Source organism: Lepidochelys kempii, chromosome 1 (genome assembly GCF_965140285.1).
Source record: "Lepidochelys kempii isolate rLepKem1 chromosome 1, rLepKem1.hap1, whole genome shotgun sequence".
Lineage (NCBI taxonomy): Eukaryota > Metazoa > Chordata > Testudines > Cheloniidae > Lepidochelys > Lepidochelys kempii.
The window spans coordinates 79451987-79473974 of record NC_136380.1 but is presented as its reverse complement, the minus strand read 5'-3'; the positions used below and the strand labels follow the sequence as shown (position 1 = coordinate 79473974).

At 41.7% G+C, this 21988-nt stretch overlaps 1 protein-coding gene across 9 annotated transcripts in view; it reads left to right on the top strand.

Annotated features, from left to right (window-relative positions):
• KLF12 (KLF transcription factor 12) overlaps positions 1-21988 on the top strand; it is a 370069-nt gene that overhangs the window by 258967 nt on the left and 89114 nt on the right. For 8 of the 9 annotated variants that reach the window (XM_073346757.2, XM_073346728.2, XM_073346709.2 and 5 more), the window contains 2 exons: positions 5803-5938; positions 21890-21949. In XM_073346757.2, coding sequence (XP_073202858.1) covers positions 5803-5938; positions 21890-21949 — 196 coding nt within the window. The remainder of the gene's footprint in view (positions 1-5802; positions 5939-21889; positions 21950-21988) is intronic. The other variant, XM_073346803.2, reaches the window with a different exon arrangement.

Below are 21988 nucleotides of genomic sequence, written 5' to 3'. Positions count from 1 at the left end.
TCTGGTACATTTTCAATGCCTGTTAAAAGCAATCACTTTATATTGAAAAAAGAAAAGGAGTACTTGTGGCACCTTAGAGACTAACCAATTTATTTGAGCATAAGCTTTCGTGAAGTGAGCTGTAGCTCACGAAAGCTTATGCTCAAATAAATTGGTTAGTCTCTAAGGTGCCACAAGTACTCCTTTTCTTTTTGCGAATACAGACTAACACGGCTGTTACTCTGAAACCTTTATATTGAAAAGTGATTCTATTTGTTAAATTAGCATGCAGGATACTGTACATTCATCATAGAAAACACAGTGTGAAGGTTCACATATGAAACAAAAATAAACTGTCTGCTAATATCGTACGCTCATTCAGAAGGCAGAAATTGATTTTTAATCATTCTAAGAGTGCAACTAAAATCATGATTTAGTTAGCATTATATCATGATACTTCAGTATATGTCTGTGTATATACATATTTTCAAGGCTATTAGCAAAGAGATTATTTAATTCAGAAGACAAGTATTGAGGTTAAACATACAGTACCACAGTCCTCAGTATTTCAGAATGCTGATATTCTGTTTTGTCTCTTTATTTTCACACCGGCAAGCATTGGTCCCCTAATAAGTCATTTAAGCCTTAGCTAACTCTGTATGGCTTAACTAATAAGGGAGGTAAAACTCCTGATGATTACCTAGCTTTCTACTGCTCTTAAATATTGCATTCATCTTAAACCTCCAGGGCCAGGATTTGATTTAAATCTAAGATAGTGTATTTATGTGAAATTACTTCTTGTGGGTCTCAGCCTTCCTATTGGTGGGATGACTGTCTGTCGCATCAGCTTCCAGAAAACTTGATCAGAAAATAAAAATCAGGTTATAATTGGAAAGTGTCAGGAGCAATAGCAGTGCATTGGTGTACCATACTTTTCCTCTCTAAAGATTTTCTGCATATCTTATATTAGGTCATAGTGAGTCTGGTGGGCTCATCCTATGTTTGTGCACATCACTAAACCACTGGACAGCTCAGCACAATTAAGAGTCTCATCTCTGTGCAGGGCGAAGACTTGAAAAGCAATGTATAGCATGAGTCAAGGTTGAGGTGCATTGGCAGAGCTGCACTGAGTAAGCTTGCATAATGTCTGCCAGTTCCTGCACTATGATGTGATTCCAAGGCAATGATGTTAATCCTTCAGTTTCCTGAATATCAAACTCACCTAGTCTCTTTTTATCATAATTGGAATGTGGGGCATGCTATTTAGTGCAGAGAGGTAGAATGGTTAAATGTCAGTGATTGTCCAACGGCACAGCGATAAAATGTTTTTAAGATCATGGTTAAAAATTGTCTATATAATTTCATGTAATATATATTAGTCAACATATATTATTCTAAATGTTTAATTATTTATATTTTTTATTAATGGAACGTATGTTAAACTTGATGATTGTATTCTTTTCCTACAAATGGGGAGAATGGTGGTATGTATGAGTCTTTATGAAAATGAAACTTCAATAGCTGTTCTAATATGAGCAAACATATAACAATTAATTTTGTCTATATGTTTAATTTTATTTGATTACAGTGCCATTGTTTTAATTGTATATTTTAAATGAAAGGTCAAAATATTGGAATTGTGGTTTTGAAGTAATAGCCCTAGTGCTGGAGTGGTGGGAACAGGCTTTTGCTGGGTTGTTCTTCTGTTGAAAGATTGGCTTCTAAAAGGAAGCACTTTTTTGATTAATTTTGGTAATGGGGGCACATAATTCTTCTCTTGCCTCCCCTTCCAGTACAAAATGCTTATTTTTATAACTCTCCTTGGATCTTTACCAGCATATATGTTGTCCCCTCAACACTCACCCTCAGCATATACGTTGTCCCCTCAACACTCACCCTCAGCATTTACGTTGTCCCCTTAACACTCACTCATTCCCTCTGCCTAGCACCAGCCTCCTTCGGACTTCACAAAACCACCAGATAGCTCAGCACAACCGAGAGTCTCTGCTCAAAGGAGGGCGAGATCTGGAAAGGTGCAACACAAGTTAAGGTTAAGATGCACTGTGTGGGTAAAGCTGCATGTTGTCTGCCAGTTTCATCACTGGCTCTTCATCGCTTTTCATATCCCATTTGCTAACATATCTTTTCTCCCTTGTCTAAATCTTTTTATTCTCTCTCACATTCTGTTGTTTGTTATTCCAATAATAACTACAAATAGTTATTTAATAACTGTGGCCAGCATATACAAACCTGGAAGCAAAAATCTCTTAAAACTATATTTAGAATTCTAAATGAAAGTGGCCTTATTTTCAGACTTATTTTCAACACTGCTGACTTCAGTGAGACATGCTCATCAACTGAAAATCAGGCCACTTTTTCCAAAATACAGATTTTGAAATTTAACTGTAGGCCATCTGAATTTGAACAATTTGGCCTGTATTCTTAACTCTGCAAAATATTTTTGGTTACAGTTTATGTGGAAGAAACTATAAAGAAAAAGGCCTTAATCCGCAATTAACTGTACCCCAGCAGTTAATTGCTGGATTGGAGCCAAACATTTTATTGTTTTATGGGATTCCAAATTCACAGGCTGTGGAGCCGCTTTGCAGGTACTCTTGCATATCTACTTCCCACCCACAGCCCCAAGCAGAAGAATTCTGCTGTGCAGCTTGGACACTGTAGTCACAGGTGAGCAGGAGATCTCTCTATATGGGTGTCAACTAATCAGTTACCTGTAAGGGTCTTATGGGGAGAAGAATAGATTTAGTTGCTGCATTTCCCCGCATCAGTTGCAGCTGCTCTGAGAAACAATGGGATGGAAAAGTCGGAGCTCAGCCTTCTGGGCTCACCATGCTCTCAACCAATTGTCACCAACTTGTCTGTAATAAAACCTGAAGAAGAGGGGTAGAATCCACCCTGCTGAGAGCCTCACTGAGTTCTTTGAAAACATTAGGCCATTGTGTGACAGTTTACAAGGCAAGGAGCCAGCTTCCTCTCCAGAGATTTGTGAAAGCCATCCTAGTGGCTGCACGTCTGTTTAGGAATAGGAAAGTGGGCACAAAGGGAGAGAGAAGAGCAAAAAAGGGGATGACCGCTATAAGGAGACATAAGAGAACTGCAGTTATGTGGTAACGGGGAGGAGCAGAGGCCACATATGGAGAGGGGGAACTAAGAAGAATGCTGAGATGATGGGTATGGGCTGAGATGATAGGGTCTGACAGATTAGAAAAAAATGAGAGGGAATAGAAATAAATTCCTTAATGCTAAAGTGTGGATTTTATACAATTTGGCATCAATCCAATTAGCCATCACCATAAATTAGATTGAAAAATCACTCCTCTGTGCTACCAGTTCTGAATTCCCCCACTGCAGCATTTTGATTTCCACTATTTTGAAAGCGTGGAAGATCCTACACTTTGCAGAGAATACGCAACTCAAGACACCAGGTGTTGTCATGATCATAGACTCGCAGTTATGCAAGCTGTGCTCAGTGGGCCAAATTATGCTCTATTACCACAATGCAATCCCTTTAACTTCAGAAGGCTGCAGCAGCATAACATGGAGGAGCATTTGTCCTATTAAGTATGCAACATAATCAGTATTGCCAACCACAAACATTAAAAAAAAAATCACGATTCAAGTCTCAAAATCATGAAATTGGCTTTAAAACAACGAGATTTTTGAAAGATAATACATTTTGATTCTTTTATTTGCTTTCTGGTATTTGAGTCTTTAGGGACACTTGGGTCACATTTTCAAGCATTTTTCTGCAACCATAAGGGCTAGAAACTTAGTTTTTAAAATTAAATGAGATTTTCACCTCATCACATGCCTCAAGTACCTGGTGCTTTAAGAAAAAACATCAAATATTGAGACGTGACAAAATCTCAAGAGTCGGCAATACCATATCATAAAATGAGTAGACGGCATGTTGTGTAATGAATAAACATACCTAAGACGGTTTTCTTCTTTATTTAACCCAGCTCCTTTTATTTAAGAATAAGCAAAGTTAAATGTACAAAATTAATATATAATGGCAGTTGCATCATAAACTAACTGTTAAACATCTTTCACAAAGCTACATTTGAGTGTAAACAGCCAGGAGGCTTCTGATTTGGCCTTCATGTTACAGGGGAGAAAGACTAAGCTGCTGTTAGCTGAAAATTGCAAGTGCAATATGTTTTGTTCTTTTTAATTTAAACTTCATTAACTTCACATATTTATTTTTCACACATGTAACAACATGTAACTATCTGCTTCTTATAATTATATAACTAGTGTAACAAGCAACAAGTTTCACTTTTAAAAATTAGCAAAAATAGTTAATGTTGATGGTAATTATTTCACATTTTACAATTGCTTCTAATACCCCGTAGCCATTTGGCGATCAGGAATTCTCAAACATCACATTTCTTTCTGATTGATTTTCTCTCTGGTAAAATCAGCTGTGATGAGCAATCAATAACTTTTAAATCAAGTTGCCAGCTTATGTTGGCAACTGATGTTTAAACACACGTTGTATACTATAGTATGCAATGTGTGACTAGAATATGGTGCTTGTAGTTTTGGAGCAATGAAGCATGTTACCAATGACTTTTCAAAAATTGAAATACAGTCAATATATGTCTCAGTGCAGTTATATGGAATAGATTTTATCGCTGTCAGTGTCAACAATCCCTCTGTAAGAGCACCCACTACTGTATTTCTTGATATGTAAATATCTGACTTACTATGTTAGCCTACTGAATGGTTTTTTTAAAATATCGTCTTTATTAAGATCTTTAACAAAAAAAATAGAAATGACAACTGTGCCCAAAGGCTGTGCACAGTGCATTGATAAATTAAACATTAAGACCGACGTTCTCAAGTGGCAACTGATTCTTGGGAATTCGATCTATTTATGGGGCCCATATCACAGGAATATCTGAATGCCTCGCAGTCTTTAATGTATCATAATACCATTGTGAAGTAGTAAAGGACTATGTCCCCATTTTAAAGTTGGGAACTGAAATACAGGGTCACATGTGCAATCTGCAATAGAGCAGGGAATTGGACTTGGGTCTCTACACAGACCCAGGATAGCACCCTAACCACTGGGCCGTTCTTCCTCTCCAAGGAGCACTTGAGAGATCACTGTTTGATTTTGAGTGAAAGCTACAAGTAGGGTGACCAGACAGCAAATGTGAAAAATCGGGATATGGGGTGGAGGGTAATAGGAGCCTATATAAGAAAAAGACCCAAAAATCGGGACATCTGGTCACCCTAGCTGCAAAGTGCTCTGCTTTTTTGAAAAATCAGGTCTTAGATGTCTCAAGACTGGCAAAAGTGACCACTAAATTTTTACCCTAAATCTCCATCTGGAAGAGTCATACAAACAAAGCCAAAAAACATCCCCAAAAGACAGCAACAATTAATGACTTAAAGGTAAAATGCATGTTTAAAGAGTAATATGTGTGCAATTTTATTTCATTTTAATGGTTCTTGGGTATCCAGTATCCATATATATAAAATACATATATTGACATTGGGGATTAGGTCCTGCTTCGAGCAGGGGGTTGGACTAGATGACCTCCTGGGGTCCCTTCCAACCCTGAGATTCTACGATTCTATGATTATATGCATTTACAAATATGTTTGTGTGTATCTGTAGCTAACAGAAGCTATAGATACATTACCTGATTTCATATATTCATCATCTGACTTGTGAAGCTAAAGGAGAAAGGTGCTATATACAGTATGGAAGTGTGGTACACCCTAATGTTGTTCTGGGACAAGATTCGTTTCATCACACTAACTTTAATCCATTATATGTCTCTTTTCCAGCACAAATGGACCCCCGAGGCGTATCTCCCAGGCAAATTAAAAGTGACAGTGACGATGATGACCTGCCAAATGTGACCTTAGATAGTGTTAATGAAACTGGATCCACAGCCCTCTCCATAGCCAGAGCTGTACAAGAGTAAGTATCACGTTCTCAGGATGAGATAAGTATTGCCAAGGTGTTCAATGGCTAACGGAAACACCAGTCATCAGCTTTTCTGCAGATATGTCATCCAAGCTCTGAGCCAGCATACATGGCAGCATCTTTCTGTTCAGCTTCAGTCCCTTCAGGAGGAGATTGTTGTGTCTCTCTCTTTTTTTAAATTTTTTTTTTTTGTGGTCCTGAATCATTGGTTGAACAAATTTCAGAGTGAAATTCTTTCTTCTCCTTTATACAACTGCAAAGTTTTGGTGTTTTTGTTTAAGGGGGATACCTTGTTAAATTATTCGGTTTGTCTAAAAAAATTTCCTTGGCTCATGGCAGATTTGAGAGGTCTCTCACGGTTGCTTTCTAGAGAGAACTATCTACAGTTTTCTGAAGGAAGATCTTACATGAAAGAAAATTAGTAAAGACTCCAGTCAGGTTTTTCCATTACTTTTATTTTTCTGTTTATTTTTAGGCAAATTATAACTCTTTAATTCAATTTTTCTTTTGTTATTGTGGTTTTTTTTTCATAAAAAGTTTGCTTGAATTGTATTTATTAAATTTATTGATGCATGAGCTTGCTCCATCACCAAGGCAACTAGAAGGTAACCCACTGTGAGGTAAATAAGTATTACCAGCCCCATTTTATAGGTGAGGAAAATGAGATAAAGTATAAAGATCAAGCTGGAAATCTGAAGCAGAGCCAGAAATAGAATTTGAGTCTCCAGGCTTGCAAATTAATATATTCTTTCAGCTGAATAAATCAAAGGATGGAAGTTTTGGAAGTGAGATTAAAATACTAAACAATGCTTGTCGTGAATGCATCGAGAAACTTCACTTTGGGTTTAAAGGCACTAGAACAATTAGATAACTCTGACTTTTTTTACTTACTAGAATCAGCCAAAAAGTTGGTTGTTGCAAAGTGATACGTTATTTGCTCAAACAAGTCTGAGGCGTTACATATTGGGTGAATGCATTTTTTGCATAATTTGGGCAGGTGGGGTGCATCGGATCCAACCAGAATTTTTTTTTTTAACTTTATGTCCCCGATACCACCCAAAAAAGAGAGTCTGTGCATTGGCAGGATAGATTATCCTGCATGGAGAATTGATGGCTGATAGTGTGTGAGGATATGGCTAACCTCATAAGTCATCACATCCCAGGGCGGGCCTGCCTCTCAGAACTGAATAACCCAGCATGGGATTCACCAATGAGGCTTTGGCTATGTTTACACTATGAGTTAGCATTGTGATTCATCGGCTAGCATACACATATCAAGCTAGCTCCCTTCTAGCTATTCCGAGTGTAGATAGCAGCACAGCCCCAGTAGCACTGTCAGCAGAAGCACCGGAGAGCCGTGCTGAGTACAAACCTACCTGAAACCTGTACGTGCCATGCCTTTGTGGTGGCTACACTGGTATTGATATTCACACTAGCTTGATGAGAGCTAGCACAAGTATGTGTCCACAAGCAGGGAAATCACACCCCTAGCTCATTGTGGAGAGAAAGATTTTGATTCACTCAGATTCTAGTCAACCACAATAACAACCAAGCACCAATTTATATCCCACTCAGGCAAAGAGGGATTAAATTATGGAGAGGACATTGTGTTCTCTCTGTTGCTTTAATTGGCCTCTTTCAATATGCTGAGGAAGTTCTCAGCAGGGCAAGGTGGGGGAAAGATGTCTCACTGTTGATGGCTCTGGTTGCTTGATGATTTAGCACAACATTCTGGATTTAATGGTTACAAAGCCCAGCACCAGAAGCGCCTTTCAGTCTCTAGAACATGTAATAAGACAGAAAAATAAAAGTAACCCAAAATGAATCTATTTTGTGCTAAATAGTGCCGATGGAAGAGAGGCTGGATTGCAAATATTTTAATGTGTGATTGGCAGGCAAATGTTAGTTATTTTAATTGATTAATGTTATTTGAACATCTGTAAAACTGGTCAAACAATGAAAAGCTTTTTTTTTTTTTTTTTTTTTTGCTAATAATGTATTCCATGATTTATTTTTGGGGATGTAGGGGAGAAATGTGTTGAATATTGTTTGACCAGATCTCAAGATTAAGAATTGAATTAAGACATTCAGTTACCTAAAATCAACACATTCTTGCTACAGTTTTTATTTAAATAGTAATCTGTTAGTTTGCGTCAAAAGCCACACTAAGGAAATCTAATTTGACTGTGATTTGTAAATTTATCATATTTCCTTCATATATCTCTTGTCATATACACCATATATGCAGATTCTACAAATCTAGAAAGAAGTGTCAGTATATTGTACCTATCTCAATCAATCTGTTTCCATCCTTGGATATACAGGTGATTGCCTGGTGCCATAGGTCTTGTAGAACATGTTGTTTCACAAGTGAGATATTAAGTTTCTTCTGAAAATTAAATAGAGAATTAACGTAATATTTAAGATAGTCATAGAGTTTCAGGCCAGAAGGGAATATTAGGTCATCTAGTCTGATCTCCAGTCTGTCACAGTCCCTTAAATTTCACCCAATTTCCCATGTTTCAAGGCCAATAACTTGTGTTTGACTAAAGCAGTAAGGGGATCCTGCCATGCCTGTAAGTGCCAGATTGTGGGACAGGCACTGAGAGGACAGACCACACCCCCAAAGGCATGGTGGGATCTGCATGCCAATGACATTTTTTTATGCTTTATGGGTCTGATATTGTGCTATCGTGACTTTTTAAAGAAATGAAAAATTGGCCAGCAGGTACTATGAATAGTATGTGGTGCTAGACAGAAATGGGCCTTTGCCTACTCCACTTTCAGAAATTAAACTTTATAAGGAATATATATGTCTTTCGCTGCTATATCTACCATAATTTGTCTTTCATTGTGATCGCTGGTGAGTTTGTATGCAAAATATGGTTGCTTAGTTTAACATATTTGCTCAAAACATTTGTTTAGCATGAATTAATTTTGATGAAACAGTGAATTATAGAAAACAGCCATCCTCTATGTTAACCCCAAGTGACGTGAAATGAATGGCTGCCAACTCACCTGGAGTAACTAAATCTACCAGGTGGAGTTAACTATGGGGAAATTCAATGAAAGTTTGAAAGGAAATTCACTAGCTAAAGAAACAGTATGTGTAAGAAGGGGCTTTGCTTTATATTAGACTTTCATTTTGATGATCTATGAATTAAATGAGTATTTTTTACAAATAGCTGTGTTTTTAGATTGTTATCTTTGGAAATTACTCTTCCATAACTATTTGGAAGGTCTGTATGAAAGCCTTGTTCTTCATCTGTCCACTAATTAAATACTGCACTTAATCTTCCTGTGTGGATGCTATGTTCCATGTCCATATTAATCCTAAAATAAAAAATGACCATCCAAAAACCAGGTATTAATCTAAATGCTAAAAACTACTTGTTTGCTATTATGTAGCACCCTGAGTTCTTTTATAATATTTTAAAAACAGTCAAGTAGTTAATTTTGCCGGAAAACTTGTTTTTCTGCCTGCCTGTTTTGTTTGAAAAACAGACAGGTTGAAACTTTTTGGCACTCTTATTTTGACTACTTTTCATAGCCATTGTTTAATTCAGCAAAGCTAATCCAAATAGCCTAGCTCTAAAGGTACAGTGTATTATTTGACAGAATACACTGCGGTATTTTAGGAGTTTTCTGTATACAAGGTTCTAATGTTAGTCTCTGCTGCCCTATGGCAATAGTTATAATATATATTACAAAATTAAGGCAGTGTAATTTGAAGATTTGTTCCAGCTGCTAACAGTTGTTGGGCTTAGTTGCCTTAAGCGTGTAGATGAGAGAGGTCTCTAGGTTGTGAGCAACATGTCACATCTATGTTGGTAGAGTCCCATGCATATTTGTATTGATTAGGACCCTACCAAATTCTTGGCTATGAATAATGCATCACGAACCGTGAAATCTGGTGTCCCCCTGTGAAATCTGGTCTTTTGTGTGCTTTTACCCTATACTATACAGATTTCACAGAGGAGACCAGTGTTTCCCAGATTGAGGGTCCTTCCCAAAAGGGAGTTGCAGGAAGGTCACAAGGTTATTTTAGAGGGGGGTCACGGTACTGCCACCCTTATTTCTGCGCTGCCTTCAGAGCTGGGTGGCCAGAGAGTGGCAGCTGCTGGCTGAGGGCCCAGTCAGCAGTGCAGAAGTAAGAGTGGCAATACCATATCAGGCCACCCTTACTACTGTGCTGCTGCTGGCGGTGGCTCTGCCTTCACAGCTGGGATCCTGGCCAGCAGCCACCGCTCTCCAGCTGCCCAGCTCTGAAGTCAAGGCCGCCACCAGCAGCAGCGCAGAAGTAAGGGTAGCAGTTCCTCAACCCCCACACACTAACTTTGTGACCCCCCACAGCTCCTTTTTGGGACAGGATCCCTACAATTACAACACCGTGAAATGTCAGATTGAAATGGCTGAAATCATGAAATTTACGTTTTTTTAAATCCTGTGACCATGGAATTGACCAAAATGGACCTTGAATTTGGTCGGGCCCTAGTACTGATGTATAAATATTTCTAATAAGAAAGAGGAAGTTTGACACTGAATCTTATCACCATTGATAGCTTAGCACTGAGCTTCATAGGACAGCAACCTCTATTAAGAGCTGGATATTAGATGTGCACTAGGGATCTCTGTGAGGCCTGTGGTAAGACTCATGCACCAGGCCACAGAAAAGCAGTAGAGCACCTAAAGATACAGTGCATTGCCCACTGTTCCCCTCCCCCCATTTCATGCAGCATGTCATCCCTCTCCCTCAGCCTGGTCTCTTTCCCTGGCCCAACCAGCTTATGCCCATGTGGCTCCCAAGAATTGGTTACTATGGTGCATGGGGTGCAGATCATTGCATGAGGTGCTGGAATCCTGCGTCCCCTTTCCAGTGAAATTACAGTGGTTTTGCTGCACAAGTTGGAGGCCAGATTTGTCCTTAGTACAAAGTCTGTGTTAGTGCAGTGTTAAAATTGTAAATTTTGGAAAAGCAAACTGGAATTTGAATTTTTCCCCTATACCATCTCTTTGGTCTTTTATGGGAAGTTTAGGCAGCTGAGGCCATGTCTGGGTCCCAAGAGGTGGGAGAGCCTATCTGACCACACCCCCAAGGTGTTTGTGTAGGTGTGAGATTCCTGCCCCATGTGGCTGATCCCCTTGGCTTAATGAGTTTAAGGTGAGAGATCACCATAGAGGGAGGAATTTTTTAAAAAAAATTAAGAAGTGGAGAGGTAAGCAAAGTAATGCTGCACAAGGAAGCGTTTCACCTTTGCCTTCTGGCTCTTAGGGTCACAGAAAATTTTGGTGCTGATGTGGAGCCTTTGGGGTGGAGGAGACTCTGGATACCTGTGGATGTACCAGTGGTGAATTTAATAGGAGATTCATTTGGGATATCGTATCATACTGATTATCCAGATAGCGGGACCTTGATGCATTGGGCTGGATGCTGTTAGGTGTTCAGATGTATGAGGCTGAGTATAGGGGCACTGTCTCTACTATAGATTCTTCTCTGGATGGGTCACATCATTATGATGATCCTGCTTTGTTGAATGTTTATGATTGCAATGCACACTGTATTTCTAATAATATATCAATGGGAAAGGAATACCACTGCAGACCTAATAGGCAGCTTGGGTATGGGACCAGTAATACTGTATGTGTAGCACTGTTAGACATAGTATGTAAAGTTCAGATCAGAGTCTCCTTATACCCCCCTAACTTAAATAAACATATGGATGTTTTTTAATTCTGAGATTTACAGTTGTGTTCCCGTCATCCATTCATTTTTCACACTTGTACTGTCTCTTTCCCTGCTTCAGCCAATGCCATTACTACTTCTGCCCTGTGCATATTAGAGATCTTTCACTTCAGTTTGTTGCTCTGGTTACAAAGGGCTTTGTCTTGAGTCTCCAGGCTCTGTAAATGAAGGTGTTTTTCAACATTTGCAGGAGCATTGCTTCCTCAGACAGTACATCTATCCTCTATGAAACCATAACCACTTGTTGCTGCTCACTTTGAAAATTTGCATAGATTTGATGGGATGATTTTATAGTTGGGGAAGTGAAGCATAGAGAGGCTAAGTGACTTATCTAGGTTCACACAGTAAGTCTGTAGCAGAGCAGGGAACTGACCCTGGGTCTCTCACATCTTAGGCTGGTGTCCTAACTCTGGACCATTCTTTCTCTGAACAAGATTGTTCATCATTTAATATGCATTTAATATGCCTGTCATTTAATTCCATTCAGTAAATTTACTGTGGCCATTTACAACACATAATAGATCATAGAATTGTATTCTCATAATCATATGTGTTCCTAAAGCTATATTAAAGGATCCTAACACAACAGCATCAGAACTTTCAGGGCCTGTACATATTTATAGAACAGCTCTTAGTGTACTTGGTATGCTTCATAGGCTATAGCAATGCTAAATGACCATGCCTGCTGTTTAAGAATAGATTTCTTGATTATTTTAACCCCATCTGTTCTCTTTATAAAGGTGATAAAGTACCTCTTGCACGTTGCAATGGTTTTGGACAATTTGTGCAAAACAAAAAAATTAGTTTAATTTGCAAGGTTGGTCAGTACAATCAAACAGTATTGTTTGGCGCATGCACATCGGTTCGGGGCATTGGTGTGGAAATTTGCTAGTGTATCTGAAAGAACCTCTTGCCAGGATAACAGATTTCACATCAGTCAGTGATTTCCTTGAACAAGTGCCAGGTTGACTGAAGCTATAAATCAAAAGCAAGTTCATGCAAAATTGACATAACTGTCTGTTTTGAAAGGATATAGTATTGTTTAAATGATGATATATTAGGAAACTGAGATACTGTCAAATTGTTCCTGGAAGAAAGCTAATTTGAAAAAACAAACAAACAAAAACACCCTTTTAGCTTGATCTACAATAAATTATTTTCTCCTGTCTCCACTACAAGGATTAGTGACGCATAACTGTTGAATAAATTAGGATGTAGCAAAGAACAGTGACGTTAAGGTGTGTATTCTCTGCTTCTGCATCACTTTCAAATGCTAGACATTAAGCTTGAGTACATATTTATACCATACCATTACAAGTAGTAATATTTTCTTTAAAAGGAAAATATTTAAATTGTGTGCTAAATAAGCTGGGAGAAAGAACTGAGTTTAATAAAACCATTATAGGTTAAATCCTGTGCCTCTTGAAGCCCACGGAAGTTTTGCCACTGAATTTATTGGGGCCAGGATTCAACCACAAAACTTTAATCAAAGTTTGGATGTTTACAAAAGAACAACAACTTTTAGAGAATCTGCAGAAATACTGTGTAGTTAATGAGGATTCTCTGTGTGTATGTCTCACTCCCTTTCATATCTTCCACCCGCCACAAACAAAATAACTTTTAAAGATCCTGTTTCCTAGACTCTATAAAGTTCTACATTTTGGTCACCATTTAATTGTCTCCTGTAAGGTTTTAGTTTTGATCTAAGCATTGCCTGTTACTTTATGTTAGTTATTAAACTATAGCATATTGGGATTTTATATTCCTAAAGATGTTTACCTAAATTTGCATTTTTTTAAACTATTGCACACTACTGATTTTGTAGCTTATTAATTTATATGATAGGCATTTACATAGCAGTTTTCCTCTTCAAAGTGATTTTCAAACTTTAACTAATTAAAGCTTATAGGTCTCTGGTGTGGTAGGAAAATAAGACTTGTTATCCTCAGGTTAGTGACTTGCCCAAGGCCACAGAACAAACCAGAGAAGAGCTGGAATCAGAAATGCCTGTCTTCTACCCCTGAACAAAGCAGTAGAAAGTCCCTGCCCCAAAGAGCTTAGATAAGCATAGACAAGACAGACACAGAATCGGGAAAGAGAGCCAGCACACAAGCAGAGTGAACAGTGTGATGGCACCAAACGACATGTTTTGTGGGAGGGGTAGCTAGGAAGGAGTAAGCTGAAAGGAAGAGGATGAGTGGAACAGCACAAGGAAGGATGGTGTGGAGTGAAAATGAGGTGAAGAAATTGTTAGAAAGAGCAGCCGGAACTTGAAGAGCTCGAGCAAACAGTCAATCAGCACAAGTCAGAGAAAGTCCAATCAAAACTGTGGAAAGTTCTCTGGATGTTCAAAGGACCAAAGGTCCCTTCTACTGGCTGGGGTCTGGCTAGTTCCTCTTTGCAGTATTCTCCCAAGCCCATGTGATGGGAGGTGGGGACCACCTGGGTCTTAATGCCTCCAGAGCGAGGGTGGACTCCCCTCCCACAGTACTGGATCTAGGGAAGATGCTAGGGGGAGGTGTGGCCTTGGCTGGGCCCCATTTTACCTGCTCAACCCCAGTGCAACCATCCAGGCTTTGGCTGCTTCTGTTCCTACCAACTGGAGTCTCAGGCTAGGGTGACCAGACCTCCCGTTTTTAAAGGGACAGTCCCATATTTAAGCCCTCCTACAGGTGTCCTGACTTTTTCTTAAAATGGGCAAATTGTCCCATATTTTCTATCTTCCCCCCCATCAGTACTGGTGGGTCCTGCTGCTGGCCAATCCCGGCTCACCAGCCGCCCGCACCACCAGCGTTGAGGGGGGTGGGGTCCAGTGACCGACAATAGGGATGGGTGTGCAAGGCTGGTGTGGGGTGAAGATGCAGCGGGTGGGGCCAGCCACTCCCCACGGTGGTCCATCAGCGCAGCCCCTGCTGCATGCCGGGTCTTGGCCAGCAGGGCCCCAATCCCCATCCTTTTTCCACCGGTCACTGGCTGTGTGCTGCGAGCTGCGGTGGCTGGTGAGTGTGGGCAGGTGGTGGGCAGTTACGTGTCGCCTCTTGTCAAGGTTCCTCCCCCACTCTGAACTCTAGGGTACAGATGTGGGGACCTGCATGAAAAACCTCTTAAGCTTATCTTTACCAGCTTAGGTCAAAACTTCCCCAAGGTACAAAATATTACACCCGTTATCCTTGGACTGGCCGCTACCACCACCAAACTAATACTGGTTACTGGGGAAGAGCTGTTTGGACGCGTCCTTCCCCCCAAAATACTTCCCAAAACCTTGCACCCCACTTCCTGGACAAGGTTTGGTAAAAAGCCTCACCAATTTGCTTAGGTGACTACAGACCCAGACCCTTGGATCTTAAGAACAATGAACAATCCTCCCAACACTTGCACCCCCCTTTCCTGGGAAATGTTGGATAAAAAGCCTCACCAATTTGCATAGGTGACCACAGACCCAAACCCTTGGATCTGAGAACAATGAAAAAGCATTCAGTGTTTTACAAGAAGACTTTTAATAAAAAATAGAAGTAAATAGAAATAAAGAAATTCCCCCTGTAAAATCAGGATGGTAGATATCTTACAGGGTAATTAGATTCAAAAACATAGAGAACCCCTCTAGGCAAAACCTTAAGTTACAAAAAAGATACACAAGACAGAAATAGTTATTCTATTCAGCACAATTCTTTTCTCAGCCATTTAAAGAAATCATAATCTAACACATACCTAGCTAGATTACTTACTAAAAGTTCTAAGACTCCATTCCTGGTCTATCCCTGGCAGAAACCAGCATACAGACAGACCCAGACCCTTTGTTTCTCTCCCTCCTCCCAGCTTTTGAAAGTATCTTGTCTCCTCATTGGTCATTTTGGTCAGGTGCCAGCGAGGTTACCTTTAGCTTCTTAACCCTTTACAGGTGAGAGGAGCTTTCCCCTGGCCAGGAGGGATTTCAAAGGGGTTTACCCTTCCCTTTATATTTATGACACCTCTGCTGCCCACCCATCAGCCCTTTATGTGCTCCCCCTCCTGCTATCCTCTCCCTGCTTAGCCCCTTCACCCCACCCCGCTCAGCCGCACTGCTCCTCCATATTCCCCCTGGCGGGGTGCGTCCCACTCCCAGCGCTGTGCGGAGAGCCAGCCCCGGTGGGAGAGCTCAGCTCACCAACAGCCTGGCTGGCAGGTTCCTTCCTTCCCCCGCTCCCGCTGCCTCTGGCAGCCCAGGAAAGCCCAAGATCCTCCAGAGCAGGGTGCTGGCCAGGAGGAGCCAAGCCCAGCATGTGCCAAAGCCCTACACAGCCCTGGCACAGCCCTCTCTGCCCCTCAGCTAAGCTCTGGAATGGTGGGGGAAGGGAGCAATTTCCAGACTGTTCACACCCTGAACCTGCAGGGTACACAGCAGCCCCAGGGGTAGGGGCTTAGCACCCTCTTCTCCCAACCTACCCCACCCCACCCTGGGTCCTGCCCCCAGGGAGCACGGGGATGATTTAGTTGGGGATTGGTCCTGCTTTGAGCAGGGGATTGGACTAGATGACCCCTGAGGTCCCTTCCAACCCTGATATTCTATGATTCTTCCCCTAGGCACCCTCCCCTGCTGAGCTACCTCTCTGGCTTGGTTCGCTGAAGTCTCTGCAGTCAGGTTCCTTGGCAGAAATTGGGGGGGAGGGGCATGTGACCCTGCGTGCACCCACCCGTGTTGCCTTGGGAGGACACGGCGCCAGGTACCAGGAGAGGCAGGTCCATCCCAGGGGCCCAGCCAGGCATGGAGGGCAGAGAGGGCAGGGCAGAGAGGGGAGGGTTGGTCAGTGTGTATGTGAGTGTGGGTGTGTGTCAGGTCTGCCTGTGTGTGTATGTGGGGGGAGTAGGGGTGTGTGTATCACCCTTCGCCATGTGAACCCTAAAGCCTTAAACATAAGAAGGTAAATAAAAATAATCCAGCTACACAGAATTTATATTTAACCTAGGGCTCAGTCAACTTGATGTTAATTTGAACGTTTGTACTGCATAGTTCAGCTTGATTGCTGTTGAACTTGCTTGAATACGAGTAATTTTACTCATGTCCCGTATTCAGCATACGGAAATATGGTCACCCTGTCTCAGGCTGATGATGATACATATGGTTGTGAACCTGCAAGAAGATGATGAGGTGTGTGGCTGTGGAGTGAAACATTAGAATTTTGGACACATTAAAATATGGCTAGTTGGTGTTTAAAGAAACCACACAGGAGGAAATTACAATAGTCATGATGAAAGGAGCTGAAGACTGAAATAAGAATTTTAGCAGAGCAGTGTTTAAGAAAGTGACTAATAGTAGAGATGTGGCTGATGATAATAGTCAAAGATTTTGGAGTCAAACTGAATACCTGAATCTCTATAGTAAGAACAAATAGGTGAGTCAAGATTGAAGTTTTGGCTAAAGCTACTCCTGGGGGAATTCAGCGCCATTGTGTGTGCATAGAATTCATGTCCCCCGCAGATTTCTTTGCTTCCCTGCAAAAAAAATGACTTTCTGACAGGGAAGCTGCAAGAGCACTCACACACCACTCCCTAGCTGCACAGGTACATCCTTTCAGGCACCAGGAGCAGCCACTGGAGAGGAAAATCACTTTAGGGCTGGGACACCCCAACCAGTGGCTCCTACCCTGAGCCAGAATCAGCTGCTAGTCCTGGCTGGGCTGGAGGCAGGAGAGGATGGGACTTCCTCTTCTCCTGCAAGGAGTGGCAGGGGCTGTGTCAGCTCACCCCCAGAAACCTCCCCCAGCTGCAGGAAGCTCAGCATCCTCCTCTGCTTCCTGCCCCCATCACTCCTCAGCTGTGGGGGTAGGGGTTACTGTACAAGGAGCTGCTGCCCCATCCGCCCAACCCCTGGGCATCTGGACCTCCCCTACCCAGACACCCCCACCAAGCCTCACCCCACATACCCTTAGCTCTTAACCCTCCATACCCAAACCCCACCCCACTGGACCTCAACCCCTGCATCTGGAGCCCCCCTGCACCCATAACCCCTGCCTCTGGAACCCCACCCCTGCGCCCAGACCAACCCCCACTGAACCCCCGCAGTGAAACCCCCACCCTGATGAGGCCCACATCCCTGCACCACCCTGAGCCCCTGACATCCAGCCTCCCATGCCACTGACCCCCAACTAGCTGCACCCAGATCCCCACCCCACAAAGCCCCACTCCCCTAGTACCCAGACCCCCCCCGCTGAGACACCCACACCGAGACCCCTCTACTGAGCCCCAACCGTTTTCATCTGGTAGCCCCCGCAGAGACCCATTGCCCCTGCACTTGGATCCCCCCCAATGAGCCTCTGTGCATCCAGATCCCCCCACACCTAGACCGTTGACTGAGCTGCCAGCACCCAGATTGTCCCACACAGAATCCTCTCACCCCACACCTGGATCCCTCCACACTAAGCCCCTCCACATTTGTATCCTGCCTGGTTGAGCCTGCCTGCCCCACACCTGGTGCGCCTGGCATAGAGGGGCAGGGTCCCAGGGTGTTTCTGGGGCAGGCCCAGGCCTTGTGCTGTGTCAGGGCTGTGTGCAGCCTCACCACTGAGTCCGAACTGTACCTGATCAATCCATAGTGTTAAACTTTGTTTCAAAATCCATAGAGAAAATTAGAAAAGTGAATAAATTCAAGAAAATCGCAATCTCCTCATGAACATTCCAGCATCAGAAAAATAAACAGGCTATTGTCAAATAAATTATCTGTTCTCAATCGTTCACTTCATTGAGACAGAGATTGTCCTCTTTACCAAGCAGTTTTCATATCCTGCAATTGCTACCTGGTTTACAACATATATTCATTGGCTTTCTAAGCCTTTACTATTCAAAATAGAATGTGGTATTCCCCTTGCCACAGTATGTATTTTAATCTTAGTAACATTGCTTATAAAGTTCTATGTATATGCAATTTCCATACAGAATAAGCACACCAACGTATTGTGTAGTGTCTCTGTATGCCATCATCATATTTCCTATACTACAGTTTAAGACCACAATTTGGACCTCTGAGCATGGATATAAACATAAGGAGTCAAACCATATTGTCTTAGAAATGTGCTCTCAGCTCTTTTGTAATTTGTGAAACATTTTGTAAAATGAATAGTACTTATGAGTAAATCCACTATTGTGTTATGCATACAGCAGATGGATTCTTTGAACTGAAGTGCTATCACCTATTTAACTTCAGCAAGAGCAAAAAAATGACTAAAGGCAAGGAAAGACTAAAGGCAAGGAAATTTACATTTGAAATTTTGTCAACATTGGTCAAAATGTTGAGCTATTTAAATACCCCATCAGCACAGTGATAATTCTGTGGCTGTTACACAGCAAGTAAATATCCTATCCCTCCATTTTGATTAAAGATGGTGGTCGAATTTTTAGCCAATTCATTGAGCTGAGTGGCTAGAACATTGTTAGCTGGTTCTTTGTGGAGTTTCCATTATCTGCAGCTGGAGGTGGTATCTTAGTACCAGCTGCCTTCATTTAAATTGCTGGTGCAGGGTAAAAGTACCACTTAGTGAATATTCATATGCACATACTCATATTTCTAAGATTTAAACTCATGGCAAAATGATGTCATTTCTGTCAGAGAATGATAGCATTTTCCAATAAAAATGGCAAATTTCACAATGTTGTGCAGAATTGTGGGGTTGTTTTTTGTTTTAATTGAATTAGTCACTAGTGGAAATTCACCATTTTCACAGCAAAAATGTTTTTGAGAGAGAAAATAGTAGTTTTTAGCTGCATGCAAAAACTGCCTTTTGTGTTTGTGTAAAATTCAATATGACAAATATTTTCCTTTCTCACAAACCTGTTTTTTGCCTGCGTTGTTGTATTATCTTTAATGAGTAGTTATTTTTCTGTTATCTGGGCCGAAATGGTGAAACAGGGTGAAGCATAAGATGGGAAGGTGAGTGCAGCTTGAGAGTGTCATTCTGTATTATAACTTCCAGGTTTCATTTTGCCAGTGCAAACTAGAATCCAGTTTCTGCTGTAGGAGGCTTGTGTGCAGCTTCCATGGATTTCAAATGAAAGCCACTTGAGTACCTCTGAGAGGAGTATTTATCCCAATGCCTTTTGATTATATGCTGATTCAACTCTGAGAAAAATTATGCATCACTTTGTGCCTGATAAGCAACTAATAAGATCAGGAGATGTTTACTGTAGAAGAAAAGGATTGGAGAAGAGGATTTATGGTAGAAAATAGGTAGATGTCATTAAGATAAAGCCAATATGGCAGGCACATTGGAACTAATGACTTTTACTTGTGCTTAAAATTCATTACATTCTTTTCTGTCTCATCACTCTAGCAGATTTTTTCTTGTTATTAAATCTTTATTACTTGATTAAGGCAAAACCAAAGAAACATGCAATAGCAAAGATAAATAATGTTTGTTATGTGCTTATGACAAACAAATTAAGGATAATTTAAAGGAGTGTTGCAATATCTCAGAAAAAAAATGTTTGAGGTTTTTATATTTTGGATTTTTTTTCCAATTTTGGAAATATTAAAGTGTGAAATAAGAGAGAGATTTTCAAAGGCCTAAAAGGACATCAGTGGGGTGAAAATGATGACAATCAATGGGAGGTGTCTCTCTGTGTCTTTTGAAAATCTCCCACTGGACATGTTAATGTTATCAATGACAACTGTATAAAGGAGCTCCTCCAGTAGCCTGGCCCATTCTAAGGCTTCCAATGAAATTTTGTTCAATTATTAGTGTGCTAGAGAAATAAGGTTTTTTTCTTAATTTTTGCTAGTTCTTTGGGTGTTGGTCTCAGACAAGTTTCATGGAACATTTGAGGTCTGAACCACAGGTAGCAAGACTGAAGAGAGTTATTCATGGACTTTGCTTTCCTTAGATTCTTTTTTTTTATGTGGTGAAACTGTTTCAGAAAGCCAGCTGTATAGTGCTCCTTCTTCAAGCATATGTAATAGATCAGAATTCATTAGTGTAAAGCAGGGGCAGGCAAACATCGGGTTTCCAAGATTGTATGGAGGGCCAGTTAGGGGTGGCTGTATCTTCCCAAACAGCCAGGTGTGGCCCGGCCCCTGCGTCCTATCCGACCCCCCCTCCCCCCGCTTCTCGCCCCCTGATGGCTTCCTGGGACTCCTGCCCCATCCAACCCTCCCCTGTTCCCTGTCCCCTGCCAGCCCCCAACCCCCACCCCCGGGACTCCTGCCCCATCCACCACCCCCTGCTCTCTGTCCCCTGACAACCTCTGGACCTCCCACCCCTGACTGCCTCCTGCTGCCCCATCCAACCCCTCCACTCATTCCTGACTGTCCCCCCAGGACCCAGGCCCCATCAAAACCCCCTGTTCCCTGCCCTCTGACCCCCCGACCCCAATCCACACCCCCAACCCCTGACCACCCTTCCGAATTCTTCTGCCCTCTGTCCAACCCCCCTACCCCCTGACCGCGCTGCCTGGAGCACCGGTGGCTGGCAGCGCTATAGCCGCGCCGCCCAGAGCACCGGTTTAGGCTGTGGCTCTGCAGCTGTGCTGCCCGGCCACCCAGAGCATGGTGCGGTCCGCTGAGGCTAAGGGGGAGAGGGAACAGCAGGGGAGGGGCCGGGAGCAAGCCTCCCGGGCCAGGAGCTCAGGGGCCGGGCAGGAGGGTCCCACGGGCCGTAGTTTGCCCACTTCTGGTATAAAGGAATATTCCATGCGTTACAAATTACAGCATAAGAATTTATATAGTTATTATATATAAGTGGTGCTAAATTTCAAATAATATTGTAGAAAATGATGTATTGTCCCTGGAGTTAGAGTTTTCATAAAAAAGGGTTAACAGCTAGATTTTCTTTTTGGCATATTGAGAACTATATTACTTTAGCAGCAAGAATTCTGGAAGTGGAAATTCACTTCCAATTTCTCTCCCTCTTTTTGCAATGGTTTCCTCATGTAAATTCATATTAACATTGTATTCTTTTGCGGATGATTGCTTGTTTAATGAGAAAATACTCAAAGTGAACAAGAATGATCAGTTGTTGAGATTTGGGACCTTAAAGCTGGCCTCTGCTCCCATTTAAGTCAATGGCAAAACTCCCATTTGACTTTTTAGAAGTATTAAGTGAGTTTTGGGAAAAATTATAATTCCCTTCCATTTCTGAGCCATCTGCCTTTGCAGTAGGTATTCCTCCAGTTTGTCTAGGCCCCATGAAATGTTTGGGGTGTCTTAAAATTCCTAATTGTCTGTGTTCAATTTCCAGAGAGAGCATGTGGGGCTGTGCCAGGTCAGCTGTTAACACTTTTCGTTTTTTCAACTCCAGGTATGAAGTATTTTATTGTGTATTATATAATGTTCTGTG